This window comes from Chiloscyllium punctatum, chromosome 25 (genome assembly GCF_047496795.1).
Source record: "Chiloscyllium punctatum isolate Juve2018m chromosome 25, sChiPun1.3, whole genome shotgun sequence".
In the NCBI taxonomy this organism is placed as follows: Eukaryota; Metazoa; Chordata; class Chondrichthyes; order Orectolobiformes; family Hemiscylliidae; genus Chiloscyllium; species Chiloscyllium punctatum.
In genome coordinates this window covers 49,309,720-49,323,178 of record NC_092763.1, presented here as the reverse complement: position 1 = coordinate 49,323,178, position 13,459 = coordinate 49,309,720, and the positions used below count along the sequence as shown (strand labels likewise).

The following is a 13,459-nucleotide window of genomic DNA, read 5'->3' as shown; positions in this document are numbered from 1 at the left end:
TTATGGACCTGCCTTCCCCATGAGCAGTGGAGGCTGGGTCATTAAATTTATTCAAGGCTGAGCTAGATAAACATTTGATAAACTAAGGAATCAAGAGTTACAGACAAGGTGTAATTGAGATCACTACCAGATCAGCAATTATTTATCAAAAAAAAAAGGAGCAATCTTGAAGTGCCTGTTCCACTGCTTAAGCCCTATATTCCTAATACAAGGCTTATAATCATACATTCCCTAGAATATTGACTAAAGATTCAGGAATGATTGTTTAAATCAGCAGTAGTCTTTCCCCTCTGCAATCTCCCACTATTTTTGGAAGACTTTATGCTTGTGGATAGTTGAAAATGGCTAATCAACAAGCAATTCCAGGCCAGTTTTAATTAAAAGGGAGCTACGCATGGGGGAGAAGAGAAAAAAAAATGTTCAAAAGGGGAAAAAAGACTAAGAGCAGGAGAATTAAGTTAGAGCATTTATCTCCAGTGATACAATTTATACAGAAACCCAAACGGTCTGTTCCTGTATGGAGTCTATTATGTAAATTCTCTGTTCCAATTCACACTTCCAACTGTGCCTCTATGTGTAGAGCAATAAGTAAACAGAGGATCTTATCTTGAGAAGAGCTGAACTGATGTAAAAACTCAACATATTTTGCACAATGGTGGTGAAATGGGGATTTCATTTGTTACGTGGCACAAATTAACAGTGCATAAACTGAAGATTTAAGTCAGTGCTTCTCTTTGGACAAGCTATGGGACAGCAGTCAGGAAATACCTGAACTGTTTAATCAGAAAGGTATTTAAGAATAGGCTGTCAAGACATTTAAAAAAAACGTACAGCAAGTGTTCCTAAATAAAACAAATTAAAAAGATAGTCAAAGCAGAAATTGTTACTCATACAGTGGATAACTTTACCACTTTTTGCATTTAAAAGGAACAGATGGTGTGACTTGTCCAGTTACAACAGATATGGAATAAGCTGAATAAACCCAATCTGCATGAAATACCTTACTAAAAGGACAGATTCCGTGCACTAAGAGTTGTGATCTATAACACTGTAACAAGTCAGAGTCAGATGTACAGCATGGAAACAGACCCTTCGGTCCAACCCATCCGTGCCGACCAGATATTCTAACCTAATCTTGTCCCACCTGCCAGCACCCCAGCCCCATATCCCTCCAAAACCCTTCCTATTCATATACCCATCCAAATGCCTTTTAAATGTTGCAATTGTACCACCCTCCACCACATTCTCTGGCAGCTCATTCCATACACTTACCACCCTCTGCGTGAAAAAGTTGCCTCTTAGGTCTCTTTTATATCTTTCTCCTCTCTCCCTAAACCTATGCCCTCTAGTTCTGGACTCCCCAACCCCAGGGAAAAGACTTTGTCTATTTATCCAATCCACGCCCCTCAATTTTGTAAACCTCTATAAGTTCACCCCTCAGCCCCCAACATTCTAGGGAAAACAGCCCCAGCCTGTTCAGCCCTCTCCCTATAGCTCAAATCCTCCAACCCTGGCAACGTCCTTATAAATCTTTTCTAAACCCTTTCAAGTTTCACAACATCTTTCCGATAGGAAGGAGACCAGAATTGCACACACCATTCCAACAGTGGCCTAACCAATGTCTTGTACAGCCGCAGCATGACCTCCCAACTCCCGTACTCAATACTCTGACCAATAAAAGGAAGCATACCAAACGCCTTGTTCACTATCCTATCTACCTGCGACTCCACTTCAAGGAGCAACCTGCACTCCAAGATCTCCATGTTCAGCAACACTCCCTATTAAGTGTATAAGTCCTGCTAAGATTTGCTTTCCCAAAATGCAGCACCTCACATTTATCTGAATTAAACTCCATCTGCCACTTCTCAGCCCATTGGCCCACCTGGTCCAGATCCTGTGTAATCAGAGGTAGCCCTCTTCGCTGAGCATTACACCTCTAATTTTGGTGTCATCTGCAAACTTACTAACTGTACGTCTTATGCTCGCATCCTATTCATTTATGTAAATGACAAAAAGTAGAGGACCCAGCACCAATCCTTGTGGCACTCCACTGGTCACAGGCCTCCAGTCTGAAAAACAACCCTCCACCACCACCCTGCCTTCTATCTTTGAGCCAGTTCTGTATCCACATGGCTAATTCTCCCTGTATTCCATGAGATCTAACCTTGCTAATCAGTCTCCCATGGGGAACCTTGTCGAACACCTTACTGAAGTGCTTTGTCCTGGTCAACCCGCTTTGTTACTTTAAGCCTTCTGTTACAGGTCTTGTTCAAAGCCAAATCTCCCCTCAATGCATTGCTCACCCAGTAAGTTGATGATCCCTTCATTGTAGGCAGCAAAAAGCCTGATTGAATCTTTGAACAGTAGCATGAAGGCAGCATTTATTACTCCATTAGTTAGCTCATTGGGGTTTGCCTGTATCCAAAGAAAACAGAAACATTATGTTTAAAAAAACCCAATGATTTAAAAATACAAATCATAAACTGAACCTTGATTTCAACATACGAAGTAGATGAAGTCTGAACCTTGCCTGATTAATGTGTCTGGAAAAGATAACTGCAAAGTTGTAGCTCTCTAACTGGAACAGCTAGGTTGTTGCTACTCAAATTTGAATGTATGTCAGGAATTAAAACTTAAAAATATATTGCGCAGTTGATTGCTAATCAAGTCACAACTAAGTCAGAAGAATTTCACCCAGAGAGTCAGTACAAGTCAGATTGAGTGTTTCCCTCAGGCAAATTCCTTTTTAATCTATCAGCACATAAATTAAAGTAAATGCTAAAAATTCAAGGATGCTGATACAGAGATTGTTATGCAAGTTAGCTCATTGAGCTTGAAGGTTTGTTTTTAGACACTTCATCACCAGCGAGGTAACATCAGTGAGCACCTATGGTGAAGCACTGGTGGTATGCCCTGCCTCTCTATTTCTAGGTCTTCGTTTCTTAAAAGGTGGGTGATAACATTTCCAGTTCTTTTTTCAAGGCAAGGTAGATAGGGTCTAAATAGATTTGTTCATTGATGGAGTCTCATGAGTGTCTTTGTTTCACCTGTCCTAGGATGTGTGCTTTGTCCCAATGTGGTGCCCTTCCTTGTATGTATAGAAACCAGTGATAGTAACCATTTGGTGTTCATGTATCCTGAGGCAAGTTTCTGCTAGTTTGTCAGATTAAAAAAAACTGTAAAAAAAAAAAACAGTTCTTGCATGGTACCTTAGAAATGACATTAGTTTTGCTAGTGGATCCTTTAGGTTCATTAGTCGCTAAGTGTGGTTGGTAGGTTGGTTGGCTACCATGATGCTAAGGGGTCTGAGTAGTCTTTAAGTTATTTCTGATATGTCTTTGATGCAAGGTAATGTGGTTATAGTTTTTGGTTGCATTGTGCCTGCATGTTTGGGTTTATTTCTTAGGAATCAACAGATGGTGTCTATTGGGTACCAGTTTTTCTCGAAAACATTTTTTTCTTCTGATTTTTGTAGTTCTTCGGTGCTGCAGTGTGATGTAGCTAGTTGAAATAATGTATTGATGCAGCTTCATTTGTGGGTGTTGGGGTGACTGCTTCTGAAGTATTTGGTCAGTGTGTTGTTTTTCTGTAGACGCTGGTTTGAAGCTCTTATCTGCATATTCAATTATCACGACTAGGAATGGGAGTCTGTTGTCATTCTCCTTCTCTTTTGTAAATTTTATGGCCTGTCAGGATATTGATAGTGCTGTAGGTTTCCTCCAATTTGTTTCATTTTGTGATGACAAAGGTGTCATCTACATAGCAGACCCAAGGTTTGGGTTGGATAGATGGGAGATTGTTGAAGTAACAATCTGTTTATACATTGCTTTACGCAATGTTTTTCAACCCAATTCCAATCTATCCTACACTACTGAAATTAAGACAACACTAACTACAGAACCTAATATGGATGGGAATGGTTCAATAAAACTGGAAGTGGAACTAAACTACCAACCTCACTCAGACATCATAAATTTATGATGTGAAATAGTAATGTCACACTAGTTCATCAGAACTTAAATGCACAATTTAATTCTGCAAGTAACCGATGTTATTGCTGGTGGAAGGGCTGGTGAAACAGCGCAAGCTCAAAAGAATACTGCAGATGGTAAAAAATTCAAAGAAACAAAATGCTAGAAACTCAACAGGTCAGGCATCATCTGTGGAAAAAAGAACTCAGTTATGCTTCAGGTTGGTGATCTCAAGTCAAAACTAGGAAATGTTAGAGATGCAGTTTTAAGCATGGATTGGGAAAAAAGTATGGAAATTGAGACAGAATGGTAGACAGGAGAGACTGAATGACAGAAGAATTAATCTTAGAGAGGGTCAAAAGGAAGAGTGATAGGGCAAGAAACAAAAATGTGCCTAAAGCAGATGCTCAAAAGCAGAAAAAAACAGAACAGAACAATGCAAAGGAACCAAAACAGGAAACATCTTTTTAGTTTGTTCACGTAATGTCAGCATCACAGCCTAGGGCAGCAGAGGGCAGTCATATGCAGGCCAAACCTGGTAAGGATGGCAGATTTCCTTCTGTAAGCAGGCAATACTGGACAAGATGAGTCTTTACATTAATTGACAGACATAACATGGATATTAGGGTAGCCATTTCTTAAATCCAGTTTGTTATTAAATTCAAATCTGCCATGGTGAGATTCAAACCCATGTCCCCAAAATATAATATAGAGCTGAGCTAATAAGAACATTACATTACCACTATGTCACTATTGTTCAAGATTGTTGAATTCAATGTTGAGTCTGGAAGAATATAGAATATTTAACGGAGTGATAAAGGTGCTGTCCAAACTTGTTTTGAGCTTCACTACATAACACTTACATTAGAATTTTAAATTCATTTATTGCATATCCTATTCATAGCTGATCATATGGAAATCTCAGTTGTGGAACACAAGACTCCAGTGGATTTATAAAAACTTTGTGAATTAGAAAGCATCAATTATACATCAACATTGATGTTACAAATCTATTTAGCTTTCTAAGTAAAATTTCACATCAAGATCTAACAGAATAGTGTGATTTGAATCAAGATTACCATTGGAGTCACGTCGGTAATCAAAACAAAAACCAAACCAACCATCCATCTGCTCTAAACGCCTGCTTTCTACATTCCCAGCAGGCCAATAGTATTCAGACTACAGAATTTAATATAAGGCAACCAGCTGGAGATCCAGCAAAAGCCCCATATTGCCTCTTTTAGAGAGGTCCATTATCATTCGTCACTCAGACACTGCTTAGAACAGCCAGCCATTTAGAGGCCAGCACCACCATACAGGTGGTATGGCAGTCATCCAAGGCCTAGGATAGTCACTGGATCCCAGGTCACAAGTATGTGATGACAAGTGATAGGGAAAGAATGTCTGCCACTTCTTTTCAATTGCATGGCTGCTAAGTGTGGATCACTTTCTATATTCAACCCCAAAAGAAACAAACGGAAACAAACAGTTGGAAGAAAGTAAAACACTGGCCAAAAATCATTACACACCCAGCTGAGTTGGGTATTTAAATGGTTATCAGCTTTCCTGTTGCTGGGTTCCTTGATTCAAGTGTCTTTGATCAAGGGACAACCCATCAGACCTCAAACAGCAACATTCGAGTTTGTCAGTCATGCTCCTTGCATAAGCACCCTTTCAGCAGTGGGGAATGAGGCTCTTAAGTAGCATTAATTGGCAGTGGGACAGGAAGGCTGTCCATGGACATTTCTGCAAAAACACAAAACTAGAGTGGAATTGAATCCCCCAACTAACTGCCTCTCACCTGATTCAGTGCCTTTGCCCCACCATCGATATTGCACAAATAGCATTAAATGCCCTCCTGTATCATTACCAGATATTAAACATCAAGGTAACAGAAAGTGGAAATAACTTTTATAAAAGCAAGATATTGTAACACTTGACAAAAGAATTTTCCAACAAAAAGCAAACATTTTCAACGATGTATACTGACTACCAACAAATCATAAATTAAGCAAAGTCACTGGTACATTAAAAAACATTGTACGTACATCAAAATCTAGAAGTGCATCCAGCTGATTTTGTATAAGAGGCAGCGTTTTCAGCAATTTCTCTGTATTCATTGTTCTCATTACTCCATCCATCCTGTAAGGGCATACAATATTTCACTGCATGATTTATACATTAAAAATATTAATTGATAATTTCTCACATTCATTATCCAGCTAAAGAAAATACATTTGTTAGGAAAATTGCAACAATGTTCAGATGTTTCATACATCTACAAGAATTAGCAAATGACCAATGCAGTTTTGTAAATCACAGGATGCAACAACATTCTGCTCTAATGCTAAACTATTAAAATTTGTACATACAAGTTCATATTTTGTAATATCCTTTCTAGATCTCCACCTTTCAAAAAATAAACAATTTATAAAATGTTAAAAAAACCATGACAGACCATAAAGTCTGTTGAACAGAGGTATTTCATTATAAACATATATAGGATATTAATGCAAACTTTTATAAATGCAATTAAAATGCACCTATTAAAAATAAAAATGTCATTATCTGTATTAATTAATCCTATCTAACAACTACTGAAGAGGATTCAATCCAACATTACTAAATATATAGAAGTTATCTAAGCTTTGTGTGCCTACTTGGGTAGGACATACCCTCTTTTCATTTTGGTGAAGTCAACTGCCATTAGTCTGTATGAGAGTGCCTTTTCATTAAGATATCTGCTATACCGTCTGATGAAAGTGGACATGTCATACCCTATAAAGGAAGGAACAAAAAAGAAACAAAAAGTGTAATGGTCAACATTAAGTTTATTTACACTATCAATGTAAAACACAGAGCTCAAGAACAAGTGATACAGACTTTAATAATCTGTATATCTTGGTAATAATCAATTAATTATTGTTTACTCAAATACAGCTTACCTTGCATGGCACTTTTATCCAAAAAATTATTCAAGTTGAACAAAGTATTTCTTGAAGCCAAATACTGTATAAAACGCTGCAAGAAAGAAAGGTAGTTAGCTAGTAATTGAAATTTAATACATCAGCTTCAATGTCAAAATTACTTGACCCAAGAGCACAAGACGACTTTTCTTTGGTACTGAAGACAGTTGGAAAAGAGATAGACTTTATGGTGCTGAAAAAGGTGTGGACAAGGGAGTGGAACAGTGTGCAAAATCAAAAGAGGTTTGAGGGGGAGGGAGATTCGAAATTAAAGGTATTATGGAGTAAAAGGAAAAAGTGGATGGTAAAGGTTGTAAAGTGACAAAGCATACATCCAGAGGGAGGGGAGATGGAAGAATACGTGAGGTGGTGGAAATGGCAGAGGATGTTCCTTTGAATACAAGAGCTGGAGGGCTGGAAAGGGAGAGCAACAGGAATCCTATCATGGTTCTGAGATTTCCCTCATTTTGTCCAAAATTTTAAAAAAGGTACTGCTGTAGGTACTGACATGGGCCCTAATTATGCCAGTCTTTATAGATTATGTGGAACATTCCTTGTTCCAGGCCCACTTGGATCCCCTTTTACAAATCCTTTGCCAGTCTACGGACGCCCATGAAGGTGCTGCTTCTTGCTCTCATTTGGAGAAATTAAAATCAATTTTGCACCAATTTCCATCCTTCTCACTTTCACCTAGTTAATCTCGACTCTTCCTTCCCTGGACACATCTCCATTTCTGGAATAGGCTGCCTACTATTATTCATTATATCCTACAATCCATTATTTACTCTCACATTCCACTCCACAAGCCTCTATTCAAAAAGAGCATGGGTCGATATTTCCACCACAGCATTATGTACAATGCTGTCACCAAATACATCTTTTCCAATCAGTATTCAGAGGGACTCATCCCTTGCAATACCCTGGTCCATGTTGCTCCTCTTGCAACCACAGGTGGTTGAAACCTTGTCCTTTTACCACCTCCCAAAACACTCCCTCCAAGTGGCATAAAATTTACTAAACCTCTTTCAATCTAGTCTTTGAATCTCCTCCTTAGAGAACAAATGCAGATTAATTATTTCTTTACAGAACACCTCCAGTCAGTCTGCAAGCATTACAGCAATTGCTAGCCATTTGAATACACCATCTTTCTCTCACGCTCACATTCCCATCCTTGGTCTGTTCATATCTTCCAGTTAAGCTCAATAAAAGAACAGTATCTCATTATCCACCCTTAATGCCTTATGAACATGGAATTCAGTAACTTCAGACTGTGAATGCGGTCTTCCATTTTGACAGTTCTTATCAGTGTCTTGTTTCATTGTTTTCAGTCAAAAAACTGACCTATATTCCAGTTAGCACCTACTCTGGATTTATGCTTTGTCACATTTCTACAACTACTCCTCCTTTGACTTTTGTACTGTGACACCTGTAATCTCCAATTACTCATGCCCTCTGTTCTTTCCCTGATTTTAACAAGCGTCCCACTTCCTTCTCACCTTTTTCAATAGTATAAAACCTGACTTTTCCACCTCTTCAAATTTCAAAAGATGAGTCACATTGGAGTTGAGAGAGGCTGTCAGACCTGGTGGGTTTCCCTAGCACTTCCTTTTCATTTCAGTTATCCAGTTTTGGAGTATGGTTTTGTTTGACTTTGTATTCATTGAACTGCTGGCCTTGAATGCCACACAGTTAAGATCTATTAATACCAAGCACACAACTATATTAATACTAAAAATAATTTGAGCACTTGGTTAGAAGTGATAATAAAACCATATTCCCTATTCCTTCAATATTCTCCAAACCAAGTTTAAATCAGATTCATGTCAGTTACAAAATTCCAATGATCAAACTCAAGCTTCTTGTCCATCTATCCATGGAACTAAAATACCTCTTAACTGGAATCATTTTCCTAAGTCTTCTGTACTCTAATGCCTTTAGATCTACAGGTGGATGGGAAAAGCACTGCCTGCAAGCTTACCAACATCACCATCAACACCCAACAGCTGCACACTATTGCTACTTGGAGCTATATTACTACCCCTTCTCTGTTGCCATAATAAAATCCCAAACTCCTTCAACAGGTCTTTCACCACATGAATTTCAGCTATTCCAGATGGCAGTTCACTACTATCTGCACAAGAGCAGTTAGGGAAGGATAATAAATACTGGCCGAGTGACACTATTTCCAAGAACAATAAGTGGTTCTACCCAGACCCATAGTAGATATTCCTTTTCCTACTGTCCAACTATTCTCCTTCCCCACATTTCCAAATTAACACAATCATCTTCTCATACAGCCAAAAGATCTGTCAATTCCATTCTTTCATGCTTTAATGGCAGTCAAAAGATAACTATCAGGTTTATTAAGTTAAATGCTGAAGCTGCTGGTTAATTAGAAGCTTAATTATTTTAGTGATGGACTTTGGTATTGATCAATACCAATAAATTAGGTACAAAACAGAGCTTAAGTTGTCAAATCTACAACATATTTAAAGAAAATGTGAACATGGAACACAAAGATCATAAAACATGGGAGCAGAACTAATCCATTTGGCCCAATCATAGCTGATATCTTTTGCCTTCTCTTCAAAACCTTGATCCCCTAATGGCAAGTGAGAGTTACACACCATTGTGCTTTTATTTGGGTGTGAAAATAGAATGGAATTTGCTTCAGTAATCACTTTCTTAATGTGCCATGCCGCTTTCCAATGACTTGTGTACATATACCCCTAGCTCATACATGTCCTTGAGAAGTGTTGCCTTTAACTTTGTATTGCTTCTCCTAATTTTTCCTTCCAACTTAATTTTTTTATTGCTGTGATTAGGATCTGGAATGCAGATAGCTTCATGGAGGTAGAATCAATCATGGTCTTTCAAAAAGCAACCGAGTTAGATACTGATCAGAAAAATATTGCAAGGCAAAAAGAAACAGCAGTGAATTTTTGCTCTTGTAGAGAGCTAGCATAAATAAAATGCTGAATGGCTTCCTTCTATGCCATAACTATTCTATTTACAAAAACAGGGGAGTCATTCCAAATGTTGTGGCTCAAATAATGTCCCAAGGGCACTAGGAAACTTTCCAGAGGCTTTGGAAGAAAGTAACTTATGGGTCTCTACACTACACAAATACAATCAAATCACAGCCTAAAAAAAGAGGCACTGTTCAGATTCACTTCAAACAAATCTAATTCTGTCATTAAAATTTTGACTTGAAGGACTATGTTTTGGAGGAGGATGTACAAAAGTGAAATAAAAGACTGGTGTCATTTCATACAGCAAATCTGTATTAATCCCAACAGCCACTGAAAATAGGTTTGGATTGCAAAAGGGCATGGTACCAGATACATCAACTCACTATCATGTAAATGCATGCAGAATCTGCCAGTTTAAGACATTATGACAGCCAAGTAACAGATACTTGCTGTGACAAACTCAAAACTAAATGCCACCAAGCTAAAACACAATTGTTCGGCTTGATCAAGAAACTGTTCTTTCATGGAACAGTCAGACTCAGTAGAAGGAATATCCGAATGGGAAAAACAAAAAATTTTGTCAGTCAGTCATGTTTCTTTCAAGAATTTAGAATCCAATAAGAACAGAGATTGACATCAAGATCTTTAAGAAAAATAAATTAGCACAGTATGTTTGGGAGATCCAAAAGCTTGGTTGTTTAAAAATATGAAGCATAACTATGAGGCCCTTTAACATTTAGCAGATGCACTCCTGGTTTGAAGAGTAGGTCCATATCGGGTGGCAACCCCAAAGTAGACCCAAGGGAATCACTGCACCACAGACTTCTACTTTAGTAGGTAGACCTAATGAACACTAGATTAGATCGTAATTGCACTGACTGTTTTATTTCACTTTTACAGAAGTCACAGTAATTTTCCACAAGGTCAATAAACAATTCAATGAGAAATATAAAGATTATAAAATTAGGAACTCTGAACAGTGGAACGGCTTTGTCACACTTACATACTTGAAACATCTCCAACGATATAGGAAGATCCAGCTGCATTTATGCAAAAGACAGTGCAACCGCAGCTCAGGAGACATAGCAAGTATTGCACTCTATCCAGCTAGGGATCAGACAGGGGATAGGGGAAAGTTATGGAAGCTCCTGTGGAGTTCAAAAGTAATCCAATGGTTTCAAAACTAAGACTTTATTTTTGTATCAAAAATGCAATTCACATGTACAAAATGGCGTGCTTTAAACAGTGATAAAACAAGAGTGTGTTCAGGAAGAAAACCATTTTAGCCAGTTACCAGGAGTCAACATGCTTCCTTGTATTCTTAATTACTTTCATAGATAAGAAACAATATGGCATGACCCAGGTTTTAAACTCAAATACGGTTTACAAACCAGTTCCAATTTGCTTTATTTTGGGCCTCAAAATAACATTCTTCTGTGTTTCAAAAATTCATAACAAATAATTACCTACATTTGTTGTGACAGAAGCTATTTCAGCCATGTCATTGAAAATAGGTTCGGATCGCAAAAGGACAGAGCGCTGGATGCATCAATTTGCTAGAATGTAAATACATGCAGTATCTGCCAATTTAAGATATCACCAAACTAAGAAGCGCACCAAGCCAATGGCCAAGTCAGAGAGCCAGGAAACAGTACCTTCGGTCCAACTAGTCCATGCCAACCAAGTTTCTCAAACCAAACTAGTCCCACTTACCTGCTTTTGGCCCATATTCCTCTAAACCTCTCCTATTCATGTATCTATCCAAATGTCTTTTGACTAATCAAAATGACCAAGACAAAATGAACAGAGACCCAAATGATTAAGACTGATATGGATATAATTTATTCAAAATTTCAGAGAAAAAGGTAAAGACTACCTTTTAAAAACAAAACAGTGGAAAAGCTCAAGAATCAACAACAGTTCAGACGCTGTTCCAGTCAGTCAGGACTACAGTTTAACAAAATCAAAACACCTTGACCTGGAGGGGACTGTTACTACTGGGCCATTTTTAAAATGCAATTTAGAGTCAGAGATGTGAGCATGGAAAAAGACCCTTTGGTCCAACTTGTCCATGCCGATCATTCTCTCCACCTCCACCCCCCCCCCCCCCCCCTCCCCCAGTTCCAACCTGCCAGCTCAGCACCATCCTCATGACCTGTCCTACCTGCCAATCTGCTTTCCCACCTATCCACGCCACCCTCCTCTCTGACTTATCACCTTCATCCACCTATTGTACTCTTGGCTATCTTCTCCCCAGCCCCACTATCCTCCCATTTATCTCTCCATCCTGGAGGCTCCCTGCCTCATTCCTGACGAAGTGATTTTACCCAAAACATCATTTTCCTGCTCCTTGGATGCTGCCTGGCCTGCTGCGCTTTTCCAACACCACTAATCTGGACTCTGATCTCTAGCATCTGCAGTCCTCACCTTCACCATGCTGACCAGATATCCCAACCCAATTTAGTCCCACCTGCCAGCACCCAGCCTATATCCCTCCAAACTCTTCCTATTCATATACCCATCCAAATGCCTCTTAAATGTTGCAATTGTACTAACCTCCATCACTTCCTCTAGCAGCTCATTTCATTCCAAAGACATACCATCCTTTGTATGAAAAGGTTGCCCTTTAGGTTTTTTTTAAGGGGGGGGGGGGGGAGAAAGAAAAGAGAAAAAAAAGATAAAAGAGACCTATACCCTCTTCATTCTGTACTCCCTCACCCCAAGGAAATGTCTTTGCCTACTTATCCTATCCATGCCCCGCATGATTTTATAAACTTCTATAAAAAGGTCACCCTTCAGCCTCAAAGGCTCCAGGGAAAACAGCCCTAGCCTATTCAACCTTTCCCTATCGCTCAAATCTTCCAACCCTAGCAACATCCTTGTCAATCTTTTCTGAACCCTTTCACATAATCTTTCCGATAGGAAGGAGACCAGAACCGCGTGCAATATTTCAACAATGGCCTAACCAAATGTCCTGTACAGCCCTAACATGACCTCCCAACTCCTGTACTCAATACTCTGACCAATAAAGGAAAGCATACCAAATGCTTTCTTCACTATCCTGTGACTCTACTTTCAAGGAGCTATGAACCCACACTCCAATGTCTCTTTGTTCAGCAACACTCCCAGGATCTTGCCATTAAGCGTAAGAATCCTGCTAAGATTTGCTTTCCCAAAATGCAGCATGTCACATTTATCTAAATTAAACTCCATCTGCCACTTCAACTATTGGCCCAACTCATCAAGATCCGTTGTAATCAGAGGTAACCTTCTTCACTGTCCACTACACTTCCAAATTTGGTATCATCAACAAACTTACTAACTATACCTCTTATGCTCACATCCAAATCATTTATATAAAAATGAATAAAAGCAGTGGAGTAAAGTGACAGAAAGGGAAGGAAAGCATATTTGTCGAATCACTTCAAAAAGAAAGATTAATGACTAGATAATTCATTTCTCTTACACAGAAATTTGGCATAAAGTACTGTCATCACTAGAACGGTGTCACCCAACATGTATCTTAAAGAAGGAATTCCACTGTCTAAAA

At 38.8% G+C, this 13,459-nt stretch overlaps 1 protein-coding gene across 6 annotated transcripts in view; it reads right to left on the bottom strand.

Moving 5' to 3' along the window:
• The window catches only part of LOC140495924 (phosphatidylinositol-binding clathrin assembly protein-like), a 166,028-nt gene that overhangs the window by 107,659 nt on the left and 44,910 nt on the right, over nucleotides 1-13,459 (bottom strand). For all 6 annotated transcript variants that reach the window (XM_072595222.1, XM_072595227.1, XM_072595225.1 and 3 more), the window contains exons 3-6: nucleotides 6,917-6,992; nucleotides 6,647-6,749; nucleotides 6,020-6,113; nucleotides 2,304-2,415 (exon numbers count right to left, since the gene is read on the bottom strand). In XM_072595222.1, coding sequence (XP_072451323.1) covers nucleotides 2,304-2,415; nucleotides 6,020-6,113; nucleotides 6,647-6,749; nucleotides 6,917-6,992 — 385 coding nt within the window. The remainder of the gene's footprint in view (nucleotides 1-2,303; nucleotides 2,416-6,019; nucleotides 6,114-6,646; nucleotides 6,750-6,916; nucleotides 6,993-13,459) is intronic.